Here is a 24,165-nt window from a genome sequence, read left to right as displayed (position 1 = left end):
GGTACAGAGAAATCCTCATGTAGAACTGGAGAGGCATGTGTGGAAAGAATACATGTGAAAGAATCACTCAGAGATTCAGGAACAGCTTCTTCCCCTCGGCCATTCGATTCCTGAATGGACTTTGAAGCTTTGGACACTACCTCATCTTTTTTAATATACAGTATTTCTGTTTTTGCTCATTTTTATAATCTATTCAATATACATAATTGATTTACTTGTTTATTTATTATCATATTTTATTTTATTTATTATCTTTTCTCTCTCTGCTGGATTATGTATTGCATTGAACTGCTGCTGCTAAGTTAACAAATTTCACATCACATGCCGGTGATAATAAACCTGATTCTGATTCTGATCAACAGTAAAACAGAACATTCCACAGAAATTCATTGACCTCAACAGCTGCCTTTTCAATAATCTGAAAACACGACATACAAAGTTAAATTAAATTTACCATCATGCTGAGATTCATTTAGCCCATATAGTTACAATAACACATACAGTCACAAAATAAATAATATCAGTAATCATCAGAGGAGCAGAGGGTAGTAACTTTAAATTTCTGGGTGTCACTATCTCAGAGGACCTGTCGTGGATCCATCATATAATTGTAAAGAAAGCATGACAGCTCCTCTACTCCCTCAGGAGTCTGCAGAGATTTGGCATGTCATCGAAAACCTTGGCAAAGTTCTATAGATGTGTGGTGGAAAGTGAGCTGACTGACTGACTTATGGCCTGGTATGGGAAAACCAATACCTTATGAGAAGAAAATCCTACAAAAGGTAGTGGATTTGGCCCAATACATCACAGGTAAAGCCCTCCCAACCATGGAGTACATCTACATGAAATGCTGCCGTAGAAAAGCAGCATCTATCATCAAAGATCCTCACCACTCTGGCCTGCTGTCATCAGGTAAAAGGTACAGGCACCTCAGGACTCTCACCACCAGGTTCAATAACAGTTACTACCCCTCAACCATCAGGCTCTTCAACAAAAGGGGATAGCTAAACTCATTTAAGGACTCTAATATTGTTATTTCATGCTTTTTATTTATATCTGCATTTGCACAGTTCATTTTGTTAACAGTTACTGTTCTACAGATTTGCTAAGTATGCCCACAGAAAAGGAATCTCAGGGTTGTGTGGTGACATGTATGTACCCTGATAATAAATTTTACTTGTGCTGATGTTATTTTGTGACTATGTGCTATATGGGCAGGAAAGGAATAGGGGGTTATGGGCTGAGTGCAGGTTGGTGGGACTAAGTGAGAGTAAGCGTTCGGCATGGACTAGAAGGGCTGAGATGGCCTGTTTCTGTGCTGTAATTGTTATATGTGCTGTGTGTGGCTGTATGTATTGGGCTTTGCACCTTTGCCTGGAGGAATGCTTCTTTTTAAGCAATATACATACATATGGATGAATGACAATGAACCGGAACTTGATAGTTTGAAAAGCAATTCCGGTCAAATGAGTGAATCTGCAGATGCTGGAAATAAATAAAAACACAAAATGCTGGCAGAACTCTTCAGGCCAGACAGCATCTATGGGAGGAGGTAGTGACGACGTTTCGGGCCGAAACCCTTCATCAGGAGTTTGGTCAACTGACATAGTTAAAAGTTTCCATAATAATGTTATTTCTCTACTTGATTTATCTGTAAATTTCTTCCTACCTCCTGCAAAAGTTTGTCCAAAAGATGATGTATTTTATTCCATATACGAACAAGAACAGTTGTTAGAAGTCAGGAAACAAGGATGCTTTACAAATTATTTTTTTATTTTTTATTTTTAATTTATTGAGATACAGCACAGAATTGACCCTTTGAGTTACGCTACCCAGCAATCTCGTTTTAATCCTAGCCTAATCACAGGACGATTTATAATGCCAATTATCCTACCAACCGGCACATGTTTAGAACATGGGAGGAAACTGGAGCAGCTGGAGGAATCCCATGTGGTCATGGGGAGAACTCCTTACAAGCAGTGGTGGGAATTGAACCCAGGTTGCTGGTACTGTAAAGCATTGTGCTAACCACTAAGATACTGTACCCACCCTCCAAATCCAAGGAATTAAAAAAACATCTTCTTGGGGAAGGTGGGTTAGAAATCTGCCTCCAGGACTGTAGGGCTACAGTGGGAGGATTTAAAAAGTTCATGTGTCTAAAGGAACACATAGGACAGAAACCAACTATAGAAGACTCAGAACAAAATTGAAGTATAGGAAACAAGGAACGCCCAAGGCCTTGTGACTGATGGAGGCTGCAGTGTACATGAATTTCAGAAACAGTATGAAGACTATTATGGTTATTTATAAAAATAAAACTATTTTTTGCAAACTACGTGGTTAATTTGAAGGCACCATTACAAATGTGTATTTATAAAACGGTATTATTTTTTGCCAATGTACATAGTATGATGATCGGTAACTGATGCGCGCCGCTTCCGGGGAGTTCCTGGCTCGAATGATGGACAAGCGGATTCACGTCACGTGACCCAAAGCGCGGCAGGCTCACGTGACGCGGACGGCGGGAAGCTCGAGCGCTGGCGTGGCGGTAAGTGTCCTGACCAAGGGGCTCGGCCTCGGACTTGTGCTGCCTCACCTGCTGCGTCCGTCCGGCGTTCTGTGTACGCATCGCCGCGTTTTCACTGACAGGCGAGACTTTTACGGAGCAAGTGCTTGCATGTTAAGTTAAAAAAACGGCCATAACTTCTCAGTCCTCACGCTGGCTCCTCCGGCCTTCTCGACCATCGCTTGCCCGCTGTCTGCGGTCGATGGGGAGGGAGGGGAAGAGAAGTGAGGGAAAAAGTTGTTGCGCATGCGTGTTGCCAACCCGACCGGGCCGTTACCATGCCGACGAGTGACAGGTGACGCGCGGACGGTACAGGGAAGTTTCCCATATTGCCTCTGAATACCTTGGCTAGGTCTTGTTTTAAAATAATTTCCAATAACAGAATGTGTCGTGGTTTCTCGTGCCCCACAAATGACCAGGAGACGCAGAAGATTCTTCAAGAAGTATTAAACTTTAATTTGCAAATCAAAGCTGAGACAGTCATTGAGCTAGTCGCCGATTGCCCACGGATCCTTGTACATAGCATTTTTTATAGCAATCTCCTGGTTTAGTTGTATTAGCATATCCAATCTGTCTACAGTTGCGTATCACAAGTACATCCGCCACTATTGTTTCTACCCATTGACTTAATCATGTTCTAATCTACATCTCTTAGCTACCTCTCATTAACCCACCATTGTCTTCTACATTCGTAAGATTTCATTCTCCTACTAAATTGGATACATGCATAGCAAATAGCAACCTCAAAGCTGACTACATAGTTTTGGTTACACAGCAAACAATGCAAATTTTATACTCCAATAAATGCAAAACAGAAAATTTTGTTTCTCGTATACTGTACTTGATTTGTGAACTTAAATCATTTTCTTATGTCTGGTATCTTGCTGTCAGTCTTATTAAAAGTAATAGTTTAATTTTTATCAATTTATAACCATATTTAATCTTTGTATTAAAATACTTTTAAAATGAAGTGCAACATGCTTCTCAAATAACGTGACATTATGTAGCAAACATCACCCTCCTCGTCACTAATAAAGCTCTTGACAAGTTTATTTTAAAAAGCTGAGAAAAATAGAAGACTATCTGCTAGGGAAATTCTAGGCAGTTTCTAGAGTAGGTTACATAGTCTGTACAACATTGTGGGCCAAAGGGCCTGTATTCTGCTGTAAGTTTCTGTGTTTAGGTTTAGGCTCAAAGTTCAAAGTCAGATTTATTTTTGTCAAAGTGTTACCGTGTGTCACCATATACTATCTTGAGATTCATTTCCTTAAAGGCATTTACAGGAAAATTGAATACAATATAATTTACAAACAAGACTAAACATGAAGACTGACAAGTAAGTAACCAATGTGCAAGAGAAATCAAATTGTACAAATAAAATAAAATGATACTTATAATGAACAAGAGTTGCAAAGAACCTTGAAAATGAGCCTGTCATTTGTAAAATCAGTTGAGAGTTGGATGGGTGAAGTTGTCCAGAAGATGAGATTAAATGGTGTCTAGGGTGGGCAGAATTGGCCTCAGGAGTTAGAGGGTTGTTTTTCTGATCAGTGGTGTGCCACAGGGATCTGCTGAGCCTACTGTAGTTTGTCTTGATATAGATGAAAATGTATGTGAGTGATTAGGAACACAACAGATTCTGCAGGTGCTGTAAATTCAGAACAACTCACACAAAATGCTGAAAGAACTCAGCAGGTCAGGCAGCAACTATGGAAGTTTCTCCAACTTGCTGCATTTTTCCCTCTTTTTCAATTTTCCACTCTGGCTTCTTACCTCTTCTCATCACCTGCCTGTCACCTCCCCGGGGCCCCTCTTCCTTCCCTATCTCCCAAGATCTACTCTCGTAACAGATACCTACTTCTTCAGCACTCTACCTTTTTCCACTCTTCACATCCCGTCTTATTTCAATCCCCCCTCGCCCACTGATGCACCATCAATAACTCTCAGAGACGGGAGGCGAACGATAGGCTTTTATTAGCAGCAAAACGGAGCACAACATCTCGGAGACTGAGGGGGGGAGCAGTGCCTCCAATCGCCTTTATACAGGGGTCTGTGAGAGGAGCTACAGGAGCAGTCAGCAGAGGGGCATGTCCAGACAGGTAGACATAGTTTACCTCATTCACCCCCCCCTTTGTTTTAAAAGAGAGTCCCCATGGGGCGAAGTTTCTTACAAGTATATTTACAGGTTAAGTCTATCAGGCGGTCGAGTCTGTCGCTGCGATCTACGTAGCACCGGTGGTGATTGCACCGGTGACGGTGGTTGTGCTGGCTCCGGCCTGACTTGAAGTGCCAGCCCATTAGGCGTCAGTAATCCCTCATACGTGTGCATGGCGCCTGGGAGTGTCATGAGGAGTCTGTGTAGGGCTTGGTGTGTGCAGTGTCTCGTGGGTATATACATCTGTGGGTACGGGGTTCATAGTCACCGTGGATGTTCGGGGTAGGGGTCTGGTGCTCCTGCGGGTGCCAGGTCGCAGACGGAGACTGTGACCTCCTGCCCATCAGGTAAGACCACGTAGACATACTGGCATGAAGTAGGTGAACCCTCTCGACCATTGGGGAGTATTTATTGCTCCTCGCATGTTTCCGGAACAGCACTGGCCCTGGGGACGTCAGCCAAGCTGGTAGAGTGTCCCAGTGGCAGACTTCCTGGGAAAAGAAAAGAGTCGCTCATGAGGGGTGGCATTGGTGGACGTGCATAGCAGGGAGCGGATGGAGTGGAGTGCCTCGGGGAGGATCTCCTGCCAGCGAGAGACTGGCAATCCCTTTGACCTAAGGGCTAAGAGTGTGGTCTTCCACACAGTGGCATTCTCCCTCTACCTGTCCGTTCCCCCAGGGATTATAGCTCATGGTCCTACTAGTAGCAATACCCCTAGCCAGCAGGTACTGGCGCAGCTTGTCACTCATAATTGAGGACCTTCTATCACTGTGGATATAGCAGGGATATCCGAACAGAGTGAAGAGCTGGCGCAGGGCTTTTATGACAGATGTGGCAGTGGTATCAGGGCAGGGGATGACAAAGGGGAACCGCGAGTACTGGTCAATTATGTTGAGAAAGTAGACATTGCGGTCGGTGGAGGGAAGGGGGCCCTTAAAGTCAACACTCAGTCGCTCAAAGGGGTGGGTGGCCTTGATAAGTTGTGCCTTTTCAGGATGGTAAAAGTGCGGTTTGCACTCAGCGCAGACTTGACAGTCCCTGGTCATAGTCCTGATTTCCTCAAGAGAGTAAGGCAGGTTCCGGGCTTTCACGAAATGGTAAAGTCGGGTGACCCCTGGGGGCAAGGATCTGCAAGGAGGGCGTATAGCCGGTCAAGCTGCAAGTTGACACACGCTCCCCGTGATAGGGCATCAGGGGGCTCATTGAGCCTTCAAGGCCGGTACAGGATGTCATAGTTTTAGGTGGAGAGTTCTATTCTCCACCTAAACACTCTATCATTTTTGATTTTGCCCCGCTGTTGGTTGCTGAACATGAACGCAACTGAGCACTGGTCGGTCAGCAAGGTGAATCTTTTGCCGGCGAGATAGGGCCTCCAGTGCCTAATAGCTTCCACTATGGCCTGGGCTTTGTCCACCGCGGAGTGCTGAATTTCAGGGCCCTGAAGGGTACGAGAGAAGAATGCTACTGGCCTGCCTGCCTGATTGAGGGTAGCAGCCAGCGTGAAGTCGGAGGCATCACTCTCTACTTGGAAGGGAATGGTCTCGTCCACCGCATACATCTTTGCTTTGGCAATGTCCCCTTTAATGCGGCTGAAGGCCACGCGGGCCTTGGGTGATCCTGCCAGTCGTGACCGCAGATGGTGATGTTATCCAGATATGGGAACGTGGCCTTTAGTTGGCACTGGTCCACCATCCAGTCCATTTCCCTCTAGAAGACAGAGACATCATTCATGACATCGAAGGGGACGCGCTGGAAGTGATTGAGCCTGCCGCCCACCTCAAAGGCGATGTAGGAGCGGTCCTCTGGGTGGATGGGTAGCTGATGGTAAGCGGATTTCAGGTCTTTTGTCGAGTACACCTTGTACCGAGCTACCTGGTTGACCATATCTGTGATGCGGGGTAGGGGGTAAGCGTCGCTGCGTGAACCTATTGATGGTCTGGCTATAGTCCACGACCATCCTATTTTTCTGCCTGGTCCGAACAACGACCACCTGGGCCCTCCAAGGACTTGTGCTTGGCTCAATGATCCCCTCCCTGAGCAGCCGCTGCACCTCCGACTTAATGAAGGCCCTGTCCCCTGTGCTGTACCTCCTGCTTTTAGTTGCCACAGGTTTACAGACGGGGGTCAGGTTGGCGAACAGCGGTGGGGGAGGGATCTTGAGGGTGGAGAGGCTGCAAGTGGTGTCAGTAGCGTGGCCTTTGGCATGGTGTTGGGTGAGGTGTGTGTGGTCAGTAGCGGGGTATATGACGAAGTCCCACAAAAATGAGGATTTCTGACAATCATTGGTGGGAGGGGCCCGTATTGCCACACTTTCTAGGTGGCTCTGGAAGTTGAGCCCCAATAGCACAGGGGCACACAGATGAGGCATGACCAGTAACGCAAAGTCCCGATATTCTGTGCCCTGCACCACCAATGTCGCTACACAACCGCCCCCCCCCCCCCCCCAGGATGTCTGTTGTATGAGACCCAGAAGCCATGGCGACCCTCTGGCTTACCGGCTCTGTCACAAGTCCACAGCGTTGCACCGTGTCCGGGTGAATAAAACTCTCAGTGCTGCCCGTGTCAGACAGGCAGCTAGTCCTGTGCCCCTCCACCAGGATGTCCAACATTGACCTTGCGAGCTGGTGTGGAGTGCTTTGGTCGAGGGTCACAGAGGCCAGAGTTGCATTGCCGTCTTGGTGCCCGGTAAGCACCTGTGGGTCGGAGGCAGGGCGAGGTGGCGCCGACAACGATGGCCGCCCCTCGCCTCGCACGCGGCGGGCAGGCAAGATGGCGGCGACCAAGATGGCTGCCCTCATGCCTCACACGAGGCGCTGCTTGACCCTGCTCGTGGTTTGGACTTACAGGCCTTGGCGAAGTGGCCCTTCTATCCACAGCTGGAGCAGGTAGCTTCTTGGGCTGGGCAGCATTTTCGGGGGTGCTTTTAGAGTCCGCAGAAGTAATGCTGCGCAGACTTGCGACAAGCAGCAGCTGTGGTCGACTCGCCGGCGGGTTGCGGGGACCACGGACTCGCGACTGGCAGCAGCTGTGGTCGATTCGCCGGCGGGTTGCGGGGACCACGGACTCGCGACTGGCAGCAGCTGTGGTCGACTCGCCGGCGGGTTGCGGGGACCACGGACTCGCGACTGGCAGCAGCTGTGGTCGTCTCGCCGGCGGGTTGCGGGGACCACGGACTCGCGACTGGCAGCAGCTGTGGTCGACTCGCCGGCGGGTTGCGGGGACCACGGACTCGCGACTGGCAGCAGCTGTGGTCGACTCGCCGGCGGGTTGCGGGGACCACGGACTCGCGACTGGCAGCAGCTGTGGTCGATTCGCCGGCAGGTTGCGGGGACCACGGACTCGCGACTGGCAGCAGCTGTGGTCGACTCGCCGGCGGGTTGCGGGGACCACGGACTCGCGACTGGCAGCAGCTGTGGTCGTCTCGCCGGCGGGTTGCGGGGACCACGGACTCGCGACTGGCAGCAGCTGTGGTCGATTCGCCGGCGGGTTGCGGGGACCACGGACTCGCGACTGGCAGCAGCTGTGGTCGACTCGCCGGCGGGTTGCGGGGACCACGGACTCGCGACTGGCAGCAGCTGTGGTCGACTCGCCGGCGGGTTGCGGGGACCACGGACTCGCGACTGGCAGCAGCTGTGGTCGACTCGCCGGCGGGTTGCGGGGACCACGGACTCGCGACTGGCAGCAGCTGTGGTCGTCTCGCCGGCGGGTTGCGGGGACCACGGACTCGCGACTGGCAGCAGCTGTGGTCGACTCGCCGGCGGGTTGCGGGGACTTCACGGACTCGCGACTGGCAGCAGCTGTGGTCGACTCGCCGGCGGGTTGCGGGGACCACGGACTCGCGACTGGCAGCAGCTGTGGTCGATTCGCCGGTGGGTTGCGGGGACCACGGACTCGCGACTGGCAGCAGCTGTGGTTGTCTCGCCGGCGGGTTGCGGGGACCACGGACTCGCGACTGGCAGCAGCTGTGGTCGATTCGCCGGTGGGTTGCGGGGACCACGGACTCGCGACTGGCAGCAGCTGTGGTTGTCTCGCCGGCGGGTTGCGGGGACCACGGACTCGCGACTGGCAGCAGCTGTGGTCGTCTCGCCGGCGGGTTGCGGGGACCACGGACTCGCGACTGGCAGCAGCTGTGGTCGACTCGCCGGCGGGTTGCGGGGACCACGGACTCGCGACTGGCAGCAGCTGTGGTCGATTCGCCGGCGGGTTGCGGGGACCACGGACTCGCGACTGGCAGCAGCTGTGGTCGACTCGCCGGCGGGTTGCGGGGACCACGGACTCGCGACTGGCAGCAGCTGTGGTCGTCTCGCCGGCGGGTTGCGGGGACCACGGACTCGCGACTGGCAGCAGCTGTGGTCGATTCGCCGGCGGGTTGCGGGGACTTCACGGACTCGCGACTGGCAGCAGCTGTGGTCGACTCGCCGGCGGGTTGCGGGGACCACGGACTCGCGACTGGCAGCAGCTGTGGTCGACTCGCCGGCGGGTTGCGGGGACCACGGACTCGCGACTGGCAGCAGCTGTGGTCGACTCGCCGGCGGGTTGCGGGGACCACGGACTCGCGACTGGCAGCAGCTGTGGTTGTCTCGCCGGCGGGTTGCGGGGACCACGGACTCGCGACTGGCAGCAGCTGTGGTCGATTCGCCGGCGGGTTGCGGGGACCACGGACTCGCGACTGGCAGCAGCTGTGGTCGATTCGCCGGCGGGTTGCGGGGACTTCACGGACTCGCGACTGGCAGCAGCTGTGGTCGATTCGCCGGCGGGTTGCGGGGACCACGGACTCGCGACTGGCAGCAGCTGTGGTCGACTCGCCGGTGGGTTGTGGGGACCACGGACTCGCGACTGGCAGCAGCTGTGGTCGATTCGCCGGCGGGTTGCGGGGACCACAGACTCGCGACTGGCAGCAGCTGTGGTCGTCTCGCCGGCGGGTTGCGGGGACCACGGACTCGCGACTGGCAGCAGCTGTGGTCGATTCGCCGGCGGGTTGCGGGGACCACGGACTCGCGACTGGCAGCAGCTGTGGTCGACTCGCCGGCGGGTTGCGGGGACCACGGACTCGCGACTGGCAGCAGCTGTGGTCGATTCGCCGGCGGGTTGCGGGGACCACGGACTCGCGACTGGCAGCAGCTGTGGTCGATTCGCCCGCGGGTTGCGGGGACCACGGACTTGCGACTGGCAGCAGCTGTGGTCGACTCGCCCGCGGGTTGCGGGGACCACGGACTCGCGACTGGCAGCAGCTGTGGTCGACTCGCCGGCGGGTTGCGGGGACCACGGACTCGCGACTGGCAGCAGCTGTGGTCGACTCGCCGGCGGGTTGCGGGGACCACGGACTCGCGACTGGCAGCAGCTGTGGTTGTCTCGCCGGCGGGTTGCGGGGACCACGGACTCGCGACTGGCAGCAGCTGTGGTCGATTCGCCGGCGGGTTGCGGGGACTTCACGGACTCGCGACTGGCAGCAGCCGAGGTTGATTTGCTAGCGGGTTGCGGGGTCTGCTGCTCCACGAGGCCGGCAGGATATTGCGCACCTGGACAGCGTCAGCATCGTGCAGAGCGGCCTCCAGCGTGTCGGCCAGCTCTGTCACCGAATGTAAGGTAAGATCGGTGTGTTCCAGCAGCCGCAGGCGCATGTATACTGACCTGATCCCCGTAACGAAGGCATCTCTTACCTGCAGCTCAGTATGCTGTTCCACCATCAGTCCCCTGCAGTCGCAGGCCCACACGAGTGTCTGTAGAGCCCAGAGAAACTCAGCACTCGACTCTCCAGCCCGCTGCCGCCGTGTCGCTAAGCAATGTCTTGCATAGAGGATGTTCACCGGCCGCAGTTATTGTCTTTTGAGGGCGCCCAGTGCCCCTTGGTAGGTCGGCAGGTCTCTGATCAGGGAGTAGACCCACAGTCTGACCCTGGCGAGGAGAACTCTGTGCATCGTGGCAGGCTCGGTCACTCAAATCTCCAGGTATGATTCAAAGCATGCAAGCCAGAGTTCAGAAGCGATGCTAGCTTCCGGAGATTGAGGGTCAATATCCAATCTGTCGGGTCATAGAATGCTCTCCATGTTTTAAAATTGATGCACTATCAATAACTCTCGGAGACGGGAGACGAACAATAGGCTTTTATTAGCAGCAAAACGGAGTACAACATCTCGGAGACTGAGGGGGGGAGCAGTGCCTCCAACAGCCTTTATACAGGGGTCTGTGGGAAGAGCCACAGGAGCAGTCAGCAGAGGGGCGTGTCCAGACGGGTATACATAGTTTACCACACCCACCTACCATGCTTCACTGACCACTTTCTAGCTTTTCCTCCTTCCCCTTCCCCCACCTTCTTATTCTGGCTTCTTCCCCTTTCCTTCCAATCCTGATGAAGGGTCTTAGCCTTTATTTGTTTCCATGGAAGTTGCCTGACCTGCTGAGCATTTTGTATATGTTGAAGTGATTAGTAAGTTAGGGTAGGGTGCCATAAAGTGAAGGTTCTAAATCTGAGAAGGTGGGCAAGGGAATGTCCAGTGGAATTTAACTCGGGCGAGTGTGAAGTGATGTTGCCTGTAGGTGGTCCTGGTCCCACATTCCGAAGAGTTTCACTTTCTGGTTAGTAAGTTGTGGGCGTGCTATGTTGGTGCTGGAAGAATGGCAACACATGCGGATTGTGTTCGTTGTTAACACAAGTGACGCATTTCACTGTATCTTTTGGTGTTTCGATGCATACAGTGTTGTGCAAAAGTCTTAGGCACCCTAGCTTGGTGGTAGCAAAGCGTGTGCTACCGGGCCGCGAGGAAACGACTTGATTTGGCGATATGAAACGATATGAGTCAGCTGCACCTTTCCTCATTCCCTGTCACACCCACTGTTGGAACTTGAACGCACGTGAGGTCATTACCCATGTGTCATCCATGTCAGCGCGGGAACTCCTCGAGCTTGCACATGACGTGGGCTGAGAAGTATGTTTGACATAACATCTCTGCCGGCATTCTGGATCAAAGTCAAGACTGAATATCCTGAGATAGCCACGAAAGCATTGAAAACATTGCTTCCATTTCCAACATCATATCTCTGTTGAAGCAGGCTTTTCTACACTGAATGCAATGAAAACTAAATTGCTGAATAGACTGGACATAAGGAACCCCCTTCGAGTATCACTGTCTCCCATCACACCTCGATGGGACTGTCTTGTTGCAGGGAAACAAGCCCAGGGCTCCCATTGATTCAGCGATATTGGTGTGTTGCAATAATTTTATATGTTCATGCGGGGAAAATATGTGCTGTGTGTTTAATATTAAATTCATTAGATAAACCCTTTTAGAAATGAAATTGAGTGTATTAGCCACTTATAAGTGACTTAGTTGACTTATCACCTATATTCCGGTTGTGGTTAACACCCCCCCCCCCCCCCAACCGGTCAGCCGGTCAGCAAGAATATTGTCAATTTTAAACTGATCCACGGTGCAAAAAGGATTGGGGACCCCTGCCCTAGATTTTTAAATGGTTTCAGATGGTGTGGCCTCCACAGAGCCCTGATCTCAACATCATCGAGGCTGTCTGGGGTTACCAGGAGAGACAGAAGCAAGTGAGACAGCCCAAGTCTGAAGAGGAACTGTGGCAAGTTCTTTGAGATGTTTGGAACACTCTATCAGATTTTCTTATAAAACTACATGGCAGTCTACCTAAGCAAATAGATGCAGTTTTAAAGGCAGAGGGTGGTCATACCAAATATCGATTTGATTTACTATTTTTTAACGAATAAACACTTCTCGGACTTCCATTCAGGTACAGGTATTGATTTTAACTGATGTTTCGATGACAAACTCTGCCATCTTCATCACAGATGATGCCTGGGCATGTCTGGACTGGTGGTATATCCTGCTGTCTGTCCTTCCGGATTGGTTAGTCCTCATCCAATCAGGTTTCCGCTCTCTCATCTTGTTAATTCCAGTTCTTACTTAGAGCGAGACCTTTGTCTTTGTTAAAATTCTTTTTCTCTAGTTTTATATCAATGGCTTCATTCATCAGGTGGTCTTAAAAGCACATAGTAGTTTTGTGCCATTAAAGTCAATCCTATGGCCATCGCAAAAGCAATGTTCTGCTACCACTGATTTCTGCAGGTAATCCAAGTAGATACATCTCCTATGCTCTTTGATGCAGGTTTCCACCATGTGTCCTGTCTGGCTGATATATGCTGCTCTGCATTCACAGGGAATCCTGTAAACACTAGCCAACCTTTGACCCACATAAGCTGTGACCTGAGCTTCCTTGTGGGTTTGTGGGTGCTCTTAATCTGGTATTTCTTCAGGATCCTGACGATCCTTCCAGAAACTGTGGAAGTTTAGAGGAATTTTTTAATTAGTTTTTTTTTACTCTTTACTGCTCTTTATAGTAAATTTTCTGATATTTACAAACTTTTCATTATTTTTGAAAGCATCTTTGCTTTACAGACTTTTTTTTTTAACACGTTCATAGGACACTTGCACAGAACTATATGAGAGAGATAAAGGACACTGTTGTAGAACAGAAGGACCCAGGGATACAATTACAGAATTCCCCGACGATCGTGTCAGAGGTAGGTGTGGTAGTGAAAGGACATCATGGCAAGCTTGCCTTCATCAGACTGAGCATTGAGTACAAGAGAAGGGACATTATATTATATGTTGGTGAAACTGCACCTGGAATATTGTATACAGTTTTGTTTTCTATTATAGGAAAAAAAAAGTGATTATGGTAGAGAAGGAGCAGAAAAGATTCACAGAGATGTTGGGATTGCAGTGAGAAGGAGAAAGCAAACAGGCTGGGACTTTTCCCTGGAAAGAAACACTGTAATCCAGCCATATGCTGACATTGCCTTGATAATTGGTGAGTGTTGTGTGGAAATATGACCTCTATAAGTCATGAATTTTTATCTGGGATATTGTGTATATCTTGACCCCTTACCCTATTAATGGAACAATATACTTGCAAGCAACACTGCAAAAGTTTGCTAATTTAATATGTAGAATGGTAGGTTTATCCTTTGAGAAGCTTCAGGGACCCAGATTAAGCACTGTCTGCTTTCTCTGTGATGCCCTGTGACCCAAAGGCATACTCGTTAATTGTCACTGTAAATTATCCTTGGTGTAAGTAGATGCTTAGCGGATTGGGTCAGTGGATACGCAAGTAAGCAAAAAAAAGCTACAGGAAAATGGGGTATGCAACTGATGATATTGCTGTTGGAAATGGCTTAAAATTTCTTCGACCTGAAATGATAACTGAAGGTCACTGGGTCAGCATGTCTGAAAGTTGGATGTCTGATATCTGTGAGTCTGGGCCAGGGACTGGAGGTTGGAGAGATGTGTGTGTGTATGGATGCGAGAGAGAGGGAAGGTGATTGTTTTGCTGTTGCTCGTGTTCTGCTGAACATTATGGCCATGCTTGTAGGTGACAGGAAGTGTGGTAACACTAGCGGGCTGCCCCAGGGTCATCCTTTGGTTGTGTTGGTTGTTGACATAAATGACACATTTCAATGCATGTTTAACTCTGCTCTTGAAACCTGAATGTTCCACTGCATTTTGTGTTTTTATTTACAGCATCTGCAGCACTTTGTCTTTCACGTTCTAGTTTTATTTGTGTTGTTCCCGGCTGAAGGTTGCTGGGGCAAGACTGCAGTTTTGGAATGTGGCGCAAGAGTAGTGGTGGAGGACCTCGGTGGGTCGGGCAGCATATGTGCAAGGGAATGGACAGTCAGTGCTTGGGCTTTGTCTCGATCTGACGTGTTGACTGTCCATTTTCCTCCACAGATGCTGAGTTCCTCCTGCAGCTTTTCTGCTGAAGGTTGCTGAGTCCTGGTTTAGAGATGTTGCTGCTGCCCTGGCCTTGAATTCATATGATAAGCTCTGCGTTCCACATGCAGATACACTCATTGGTGCACCTGTAGGGGAATGTTTATCAAAATTGGAAAATAGCTTTTGAACCATCTGATAAATTTTCAAACTCCCAGACCTAAACTTTCTGAAAATAGCATAATGATATTTGAAATGAAACATTTTTTTTCCTCTGCAGAGATATGTCACATGGTGCAGGAGAGACCTGTACAGATGGTTGCTGGGAGATGGATCGATACAATGAGCTGAAACTTCTACTGAAGAAGTGGGAGACTTTATTCTTTGAGGAACATAAGCGTAAGCCAAATAAGGTAAAGATTGGTTTTATTAAAACACAGTGAAATGTGTCATTTTGTGTCAGAATAAATCAGTGAGAGTGGTGCTGGAGCCAGTCCACAACTGTCGCCACATTTGCAGTGCTAACACAGCAGGCCCACAATTTACTAACCCTAACTTGTACAGTATGTCTTTAGAATGTGGGTGGAAACCTGAGCATGTGAAGGAAACCCCCGCAGTTATGGGGAGAACGTACAGATTCCTTACACACAGCAGCGGGAATATAATCCCAGTCCGTGATTGCTGCCACTGTAAAGTGAATTTTGAACCGCCTCTGCTAGCAGTAACAGACCGTTGTATGAAGACATTGGTCCCAGATGTCCTCCTGTTATGTAGAGGTCACACCATCCTCCAGAACTAGGTACAAAGATCAATAAATTTATTATCAAAGTACTTATATGTCACCATATGATACCTTGAGATTTATGTTCTTGCGGACATTCACAGTGGAACAAAGGGTGCAGTGGATTCCGAATAATAGGGCCATCGATTAATCAGGGTAGCCGCTTATTTGGGACAACTCTTAAAGAACAAAAACTAATCAAGAAAATGGGACACTCTGCTGTTTAATTGGAACAGGAAACTTGCTGGACGGTTTTTAACCGGTGTCGGTCATATGCACTTGTGTAGCTGTTAGACCACTACACAGTGCTTAGAACTAACAGTTTTTATATAGCATCAGTTGCGTGTGTTTGTGTTCGAGAAATAAGAAGTGGGACTATAGTTTCCTTTCTGCTGCCTTCCTCCTTTCTTAAAGAGTGGAGTGACATTTGCAATTTTCCAGTCCTCTGGCATCATGCCACGGTCCACTGATTTTTGAAAGATCATTTCTAATGCCACCACAGTCTCTACTGCTCCCTCCTTCAGAACCCTAGGGTACAGTTCATCTGGTCTGGGTGACTTAACGTACCTTTAAGTTTTTAAGCTTTTTGAGCACGTTCTCCCTTGTAAAAGAAACTACACCCACTTCTCTTCCTTTACACACTACAACAACTGGCTTACTGCTCATGTCTTCCACAGTGAAGACTGATGCAAAATACTCATTTACTTCATCTGCCATCTCCTTGTCCCCATTATTATTTCTCCTGCCTCATTTTCTAGTAGTCCTATATCCACCCTCATCTCTTTTTTTTGCATACTTGAAGAAACTTTTACTATCTATTTTTATATTATTTGCTAGCTTGCTTTCATATTTCATCTTTTCCCTTCTGCTGATTCTTTTAGTTGCTCTATGTAGGTTTTATAAAACTTCCCAATCCACTATCTTCCCACTAATGATTTTTGCTTCGTGTGCCCTCTCTTTTGTTTTTATATTAGCTTTGACTACCCTTGTCAGCCATGGTTGTGCTCTTTTGCCATTTGAGTATTTCTTCATTTTTGGAATACACGTCTTGCACCTTCCTCATTTTCCCCAGAAACTCACGCCATTGCTGCTCTGCTGACATCCCTGCCAGCAGCTCCTTCCAGTTTACTTTGGCCATCTCCTCTCTCATACCATCTTAATCTCCCTTACTCCACTGAAATACTGCTACGTCAGACTTTACTTTCTCCCGATCAGATTTCAAGTTCAACTCAGTCATATTGTGATCACTGGTTCCTCAGGGTTCTTTTACCTTATGCTCCCTAATCGTCTCTGGTTCATCACATAACAACCATCACGGTATAGCTGATTCCCTAGTAGGCTTAACGACAAACTGCTCTAAAAAGCTATCTCTTAGGCATTCAACAAACTCACTCTCTCGAGATCTATTATCAGCCTGATTTTCCCAACTGACCTGCATGTTAAAGCAACATGTAGAACACGCTGAAGGAACTCGGCAGGTCGGGCAGCATCCGTGGAAATGAACAGTCAATGTTTCGGGCCGAGACCCTTCATCAGGACTGAAGAGGGAGAGGACCTGCATGTTAAAATCTCCCATGACTATCATAACATTGCCCTTTTGATACGCCTTTTCTATGTCCTGTTGTTAATTGTAGTCCACCTCCCAGCCCCTTTTGTTAGGCCTGTGTATAACTGCCATCAGGGTCCTTTTACCCTTGCAGTCTCTTAACTCAACCCACAAGGATTCAACATCTGATCCTATGTCACATCTTTCTGCTGTTTTGATGCCGTTCTTTACCAGTAGAACCATGCTACCCTTTCTGCCTACCTTCCTATCTCTCCAATATAACGTGTAACCTTGGATATTCAGCTCTCGTCAAAAGCATTGTATGAAGGTAGACCGTTGCATGTGCTGATTTTGTTCATTTACAGTCCATAAAAAGAACATGGCAGCCACACTGAATGAATTTCACTTTCAATAATTATTAGAAACTAATTCAGTTTTATAGCACTGTAATAGTACTGGCGGTGTTCTAATTTGTTCTGTGTTTTGTTTAACTACATAATTTTTATAAATGAGGAAGTAGAGGAATGGATTAGTAAGTTTGCTGATGACAAACTTGTGTTGTGGATAGTGTGGAGGGCTGTCAGAGGTTACAGCAGGACATAGATAGGATGCAAAACTGGGCTGAGAAGTGGCAGATGAAGTTCAACCCAGATACATGTGAAGTGGTTCATTTTAGTAGGTCAAGTATGATGGCAGAATATGGTATTAATAGTAAGACTCTTGGCAGTGTGGAGGATCAGAGGGATCTTGGGGTCCGAGCCCATAGGACACTCAAAGCAGCTGCGCAGGTTGACTCTGTGGTCAATAAGGCATACAGCGTATTGGCCTTCATTAATCGTGGAATTGAAGTTAGGAGCTGAGAGGTAATGTTGCAGCTAAATAAGACCCTGGTCAGACCCCACTTGGAGTACTGTGCTCAGTTCTGGTCACTTCACTACAGGAAGGATGTGGAAGCCATAGAAAGGGTGCAGAGGAGATTTACAAGGATGTTGCCTGGATTGGGGAGTGCGCCTTATGAAAACAGATTGAGTGAACTCGGCCTTTTCTCCTTTGGAGTGATGGAGGATGAGAGGTGACTTGATAGAGGTGTATAAGATGATGAGAGGCATTGATCGTGTGGATAGTCAGAGGCTTTTTCCCTGGGCTGAAATAGTTACCACAAGAGGACACAGGTTTAAGGTACCGGGGAGTAGGTACAGAAGAGATGTCAGGGGTAAATTTTTTACACAGAGAGTAGTGAGTACGTGGAATGGGCTGCTGGCAACGGTGGTGGAGGCGGATACAATAGGGTCTTTTAAAATACTATTGGATAGGTACAGGGAGCTTAGAAAAATAGAGGGCTATGGGTTAACCTAGTTATTTCTAAGTTAGGGGCATGTTAGGTATAACTTTGTGGGCCAAAGGGCCTGTATTGTGCTGTAGGTTTTCTATGTTTCTATAATTTATAACTCAGTTAAGCAGTAGGTTTTTTTAAAATATGTTTTTAACTATTTCCTTAAAACTGGCTAATTCCGGCAACCCCTTAATTAGGCCAAAATGTGCTAGTCTCAATGTGTTCCAATTCATCAGAATTTACTTTACAATAAAATAAGTGAAAAAACTACACACAGACAAACAATGTGCAAAAGAATGCCAATTGTGCAAATACAATAATTTAAAAATTGAGTATTATAATAATAAATAATTGCCACAACAGGTACAAATACATAGTTCTCTGAAAGTAGCAATACAGGCAGACAGTGTAATGTTGAAGGCATTTAACCTGTTTGCATTCACTCCCCAGGTTAGCGAGCACAGGAATTAAGACAGCTTTACAAGATGTTGGTGAGCCAGCATTTTGGAGCATTGTGTGAAGCATTGGTCACCTAGATCTAGGAAGGATGTCATTAAGCGGGAAAGGGTGTAGAAAAGATGCACAGGGTAGTTTCCAAGACTGGAGGGCTTGAGCTATAGGGAGGTACTGAGTGGGCTGGGGCTTTTTCTCTAGAGCGTAGGAGGCTGAGCGGTGACCTTATAGAGGTTTATAAGATCATTAGGGGCACATATGAATTGGATGGTCACATCCTTTTCCCAAAGCTATGGTCTAGGTGCAGGTTGATGGAATTAGGCAGAATAATAGTTTGGCATGGACTAGATGGGCTGAAAGGACTGCTGTAATAGTCTATGGCTATAATACAGAATCTAAAACTAGAACATAGAGTTAAGATGAGAAGCAAAAGATTTAAGAGAGACCTGAGGCGTGACGTTTTCGTAGAAAATTTGTTGAGTATGTGAAGTAAGCTACCAGAGGTGGTGGTAGAAATGCAATTAATAACATTTAAAAGACATTTAGGCAGTTTCATGGATATGAAAGCTTCAGAGAGATGGGCCAGATGCAGGCAGATTGGACTTCCCCAGGAGGACAAGTTGGCATTCTTCTATGCTGTATAACTATACATCTCCTGCTTTTTTTCATCTTGGAATCCTTTTACACCAGATAAGGTCAGACCCTGCAAATGTAGTTGGGGATTTTACAGAATATAAGCTTATACTTTTTTATATAATGGTAAGATAACAGGAGCAGGAGTACTGGCTTGTGTAATATTGTTGCAGTGCCAGCGACCCAGATTCAATTCCGCCACACTCTGTGATGAGTTTGTACTTTCTCCCCGTGACCACCTGGGTTTCCTCCGGGTGTTCCAGTTTTCTCCCACATTCCAAAGATGTATGGGTTAGTAGGTTAATTGATTACATTGGCAGTGTGGGCTCATTGGGTTGGAGGGCCTGTTACTGAGCTGTATCACTAAAACAAATAAAAAATGTCTCCTTAAGCTTGGTCCTGTCAGTCCAATTGGCATAAGCAAAACCTATTTCTCATGCTCTTTTCAAACTCTTGAGTGAGGGAAAAGTTGAGGCATAATAACATTGTTCATTCTTTGGATGTGGATGTGATTGGTATGTATTGCCCTGAGCTGTAGAGGTAGACAAAGAGTATGGATCTGGAGCCACATAGAGGCCTGACTAGATAGGGACCGCAGATTTCCTCTTCTGAAGGACAGCAACGAGCCAAGTAAGTTTTTACAATAATGCAGGAGATCTAATGGTTATCGTGATTATTATTTTAGTGTTGATTTTATTTAATTACTTGAACTTTACTTCCCTCTGGTATACGTCATGGGATTCAAGTTCATGTCTCTGCATTGATAGTTGTGAGATTTAGCTGTGATGGTCAGAGATATGAATACTCGTTCAGAACTCTGCCTACAGTTTTATCAGGGCTACTGAGACCCTGTTTCTATCCCCGTGGATGCTGCCTTAAACTGCTGAGTGCTTCCATCATTTTACTTTTGCTTTGGATTTCCATCATTTGCAGTTTTTTGCTCTAATTTTGGAATCAGAATCAGGTTTATTATCTCTGACGTATGTCATAAATTTTGTTGTTTTGCGGCTGCAGGACTGCGCAATACTTAAAATATACTGTAGTGCAAAAAGAGAGCAAAAGTAGTGTTCATGGGTTCATAGATTGTTCAGAGATGTGATGGTAGAGGGGAATTAGCTGTTCCTAAAACATTGAATGTGGGTCTTCAGGCTCCTGTTCTTCCTCCTTGAAGATAGTAATGAGAAGAGGGCATGTTCTGCGTGGTGCGGGTCCTTCATGATGGATTCTTGAGACATTGCCTCTTGAAGATATCCTCGATAGTGGGGAGGATTGTGCCCATGATGGAAGCTGGCTTAGTCTATATCCCTCTGTAGCTTTTTCCAATCCTGTGCAGTGGCCCCTCTATACCAGATGGTGATGCAAAAAAGACTGCTTCCTTGTAGGGTGGTTTTACCCTTCTCACACAGCTCATTTTGAGCTGTGATCTGACCATTATAACCTATAAAATAATTACATTCCTCTCCCCCCCCCCCCCCAATAGTACATTTCATATTATTTAAAGTCTGTTTTCCATAGTTGTCCATTATCTATCAAAATTTATCTGCATTATTGTGATTTGAAAAGATTATACAATACGGTATAAAACTTGGTAAGAGTGTTCAAGTATCTGTGAAGATTAAATAATGTGTGATAGCACAAGGGTGTCAATTTCTATTTTCTGATGCACGTATAATGAGGATACTTCTACACACAACATCTTCACGGAAAGATTATGTTCCCCTGTTTTTCTCTTGTTTAGGTGGATGTGGCCAGAGCTTCAGAAGAGACACAAGGTAAGTAATAAATGAAAGACAAGTATTCATACTTTTGAGTCTTTTATTAAACTGAGGGTTAATGAGTTAATAAGGGTTAATAAGGGTGAGTGAAGGGAATCTCTTTCTTTCCAAAACAAATATTGATTCTGTAGAACAGGATATTGTTTGTGTTTTATAGATACATAGTGGATGCATGCAGGAAAGATCTGGAGTGAAAATTAAACAGCATTCTATTTCTCCGACGTCCTATTCTTATTAAACGATCACAGAAACCAGATTTCCTTGTTAATGCATTGCCATGTTTACAAGCATTTGTTAGTCTCTAAATATAACATTCACGTTGTTGAAAGGGCTGCTTCTAATCCAGTGAGAGGAGTTAGGAACACAAGTCAGGGGTGGTGGTACAAGCAGGTATATTAAGGACATTTAGGAGACTGTTAGATAGGCACATGGATGAAAGAAAAATGGAGTCTGTGTGGGAGGGAAGGGATAGATTGATCTTAGAGTAGGTTAAAAGGACGACGCAACATGGTGGGCTAAAGGGCCTGTACTGTTCTATGTTCTAACATTGATGTTTCACCTCAGGATACTAATGAAGAATGTCTTTCAAATCTTTGGAAGTGTCTCTGTGAAAGGGCTATGAATGTTATAGGCTGAAGGGGAAAAAAAATTACAGGAAATCTGAGGGGCAGGTTTTTCTCACTGAGAGTGGTGGGTATATAGAATGAGGAGGTGGAAGCAGTACATTAAATAGAACCGTAGAATTTATAAAGTGTTCAGATAGGTACCTGGATTAGAGAGCACATCTTACAAGGATAGCTTAAGCGAGCTAGGAGGGCCTTTCTCTCTGTTGCAGCGACAGAGGATGATAGACGACTTGTTAGAGATGTATAAGATTACAAGAGGCATAGATCGATTCAACAGCCAACATCTTTTCCCGAGGCAGTAATGGACAATAAAAGAGGATATTCGTTGAAAGTGAATGGTGGAAAATTTAGGAGATATGTTACAGAGAAATTTTGTGGGTGCCTGGAGTGAACTGACGAGGCTGGTGAGGGAGAACCATACATTAGGGCCATTTAAAAGACTTCTAGGCACGTAGAGTTACAGTAAGACAAACCGGAGTTATGAGCTGTGTTGGAGGGAAGGGTTAGATTGATCATGGAGTATGTTTATATGTCAGCATAACATTATGGGCTGAAGGGCCCATACTGTGCTGTACTGTTCTACATTCCAAGTTAGTTCTGTGTTAAATTAAAACTTTGTACACTAAACCACAGTGATAACTTAAACTTTTTGAATCCACAGAATTATACAGCGAGTACAGGGCTATAAAGAAAAGTAGAGAGAGTCTTGCTACAGAAAACCATCAAAACGTACACTCGGAATCTGTGAGTAAGCTCTCACAGGGCAGTAGCCAAGATGAGAAGAAAGAAAAGGTAAAGCTGGTTTTCCCAGTCGTATATCATGTCTGTGTTATTCTGTAACATTTTCTCATTCAGAATTACTCTTACTGAATGCACAGCAATATTGATCCTGATCCCTCTTTATCCAGATAAATGATGATTCATTATTGTAACTAAGTAGCAGACTGGGCTATGAAAACTGACACAACAATAGTAGTTAATGTGAGCTACAGTGCCTATAAACAATATTCCCACACCCCAGGAAGTTTTCACGTTTTATTATTTATAACATTGAATCACAGTGGATTTAATTTGGCTTTTTTTGACACTGATCAACAGAAAATGACCCTTTTGTGTCAAAGTTAAAACAGATCTCTACAAAGTGATCTAAATTAATTACAAATATAAAACACAAAATAATTGCAGAAGTATTCACTCTCTTCAAATCAGTATTTAACATATGCACCTTTGGCATCAGTTACAGCCTTGAGTCTATGTGGCTAGGTCTGTATCAGCTTTGCACATCTGGACACCACAGTTTTTCCTCATTCTTTGTTACAGAATTGCAGAAGCTCTGTCAGATTGCAAGGGGATCGTGAGTGAACATCCGTTTTCAAGTCCAGCCTCAATTTCTCAATTGGATTAAGGTCTGGACTCTGACTTGGCCACTCCAGGACATTAACTTTGTTGTTTTTAAGCTAATCCTGTGTACATTTGGCTCTATGCTTGGGATCATTGTCTTGCTGGAAAATACATTTCCCAAGTCACAGACTGCATCAGGTTTTCCTCCAGGATTTCCCTGTGTTTTGCTGCATTGATTTTACTCTCCACCTTGTCAAGGCTTCCAGGGGAAGCATCCCCACAAAGTATGATGCAGCCACCACCATGCTTCATGGTAGGGATGGTGTGTTTTTGGTGATGTGCAGTGTTTGGCTCAATTTTGGTTTTATCAGACCACAGAACCTCCTACCAGCTGTCTTCAGAGTCTCCCACATGCCTTCTGGCAAATTCTAGCCAAGACTTCAAGTGAGTTTTTTTTAACAATGGCTTTCTCTTTGCCACTCTCCCATAAAGCTGGGGCTGGTGAAGCACCTGGGCAACAGTTGTTGTATGCGCAGTCTCTCCCATCTCAGCCACTGAAGCTTGTAACTCCCCCAGAGTTGTCATAGGTCTCTTGGTGGCCTCCCTCACTAGTCCACTTCTTGCCCGTTCACTCAGTTTTTGAGGACGGCCTGCTCTTGGCAGATTTACAGCTGTGCCATATTCTTTCCATTTCTTGATGATTGACTTAACTACTCTAAGGGATATTCAGTGTCTTGGAAATGTTCTTGTATCCATCTCCTGACTTGTGCTTTTCAATAACCTTTTTATAGAGTTGCTTGGAGAGTCCTTTTGTCTTCATGGTGTAGTTTTTGCCAGGATACCTACTCACCAGCAGTTGGACCTTCCAGATACAGGTGTATTTTTACTACAGTCAATTGAAACACCTTGATTGCACAATGTTCTCCAAAAACAGATCCCCATATAACTAATAATGTGACTTCTAAAACCAGTTTGTTGCACCAGTGATGATTTGGCGTGTCATTTTAGAGGTGGGGGGGGGGTGAATACTTATGCAATCAATTGTTTTGTGTTTTATATTTTTAACTAATTTAGATCACTTTGTAGAGATCTTTTTTCACTGACATGAAAGAGTCTTTTTCTGTTGATCAGTGTCAAAATAGCCAAATTAAATCTTGTGATTCAATTTTGTAAAATAACGAAACATGAAAACTTCCAAGGGGGTGTGAAGTTTTATAGTCTC

At 46.6% G+C, this 24,165-nt stretch overlaps 1 protein-coding gene across 4 annotated transcripts in view; it reads left to right on the top strand.

Moving 5' to 3' along the window:
* Nucleotides 1-2,504: 2,504 nt before the first annotated feature.
* Nucleotides 2,505-24,165, top strand: part of recql4 (RecQ helicase-like 4) — a 98,413-nt gene continuing 76,752 nt past the window's right edge. The window contains exons 1-5 of one of the 4 annotated variants that reach the window (XM_059971674.1): nt 2,520-2,548; nt 13,403-13,553; nt 14,736-14,868; nt 20,940-20,973; nt 22,264-22,394. In XM_059971674.1, the coding sequence (XP_059827657.1) occupies nt 14,740-14,868; nt 20,940-20,973; nt 22,264-22,394 (294 nt within the window). In that variant the 5' untranslated portion in view covers nt 2,520-2,548; nt 13,403-13,553; nt 14,736-14,739. Of the gene's footprint in view, nt 2,549-13,148; nt 13,264-13,402; nt 13,554-14,735; nt 14,869-20,939; nt 20,974-22,263; nt 22,395-22,983; nt 23,009-23,734; nt 23,819-24,165 lie in introns of those variants that run through there. The other 3 variants (XM_059971673.1, XM_059971675.1, XM_059971677.1) reach the window with 3 other exon arrangements.

This window comes from Hypanus sabinus, chromosome 6, assembly GCF_030144855.1.
Source record: "Hypanus sabinus isolate sHypSab1 chromosome 6, sHypSab1.hap1, whole genome shotgun sequence".
Taxonomy (NCBI): Eukaryota; Metazoa; Chordata; class Chondrichthyes; order Myliobatiformes; family Dasyatidae; genus Hypanus; species Hypanus sabinus.
This window is presented reverse-complemented; position numbering and strand designations above follow the sequence as displayed.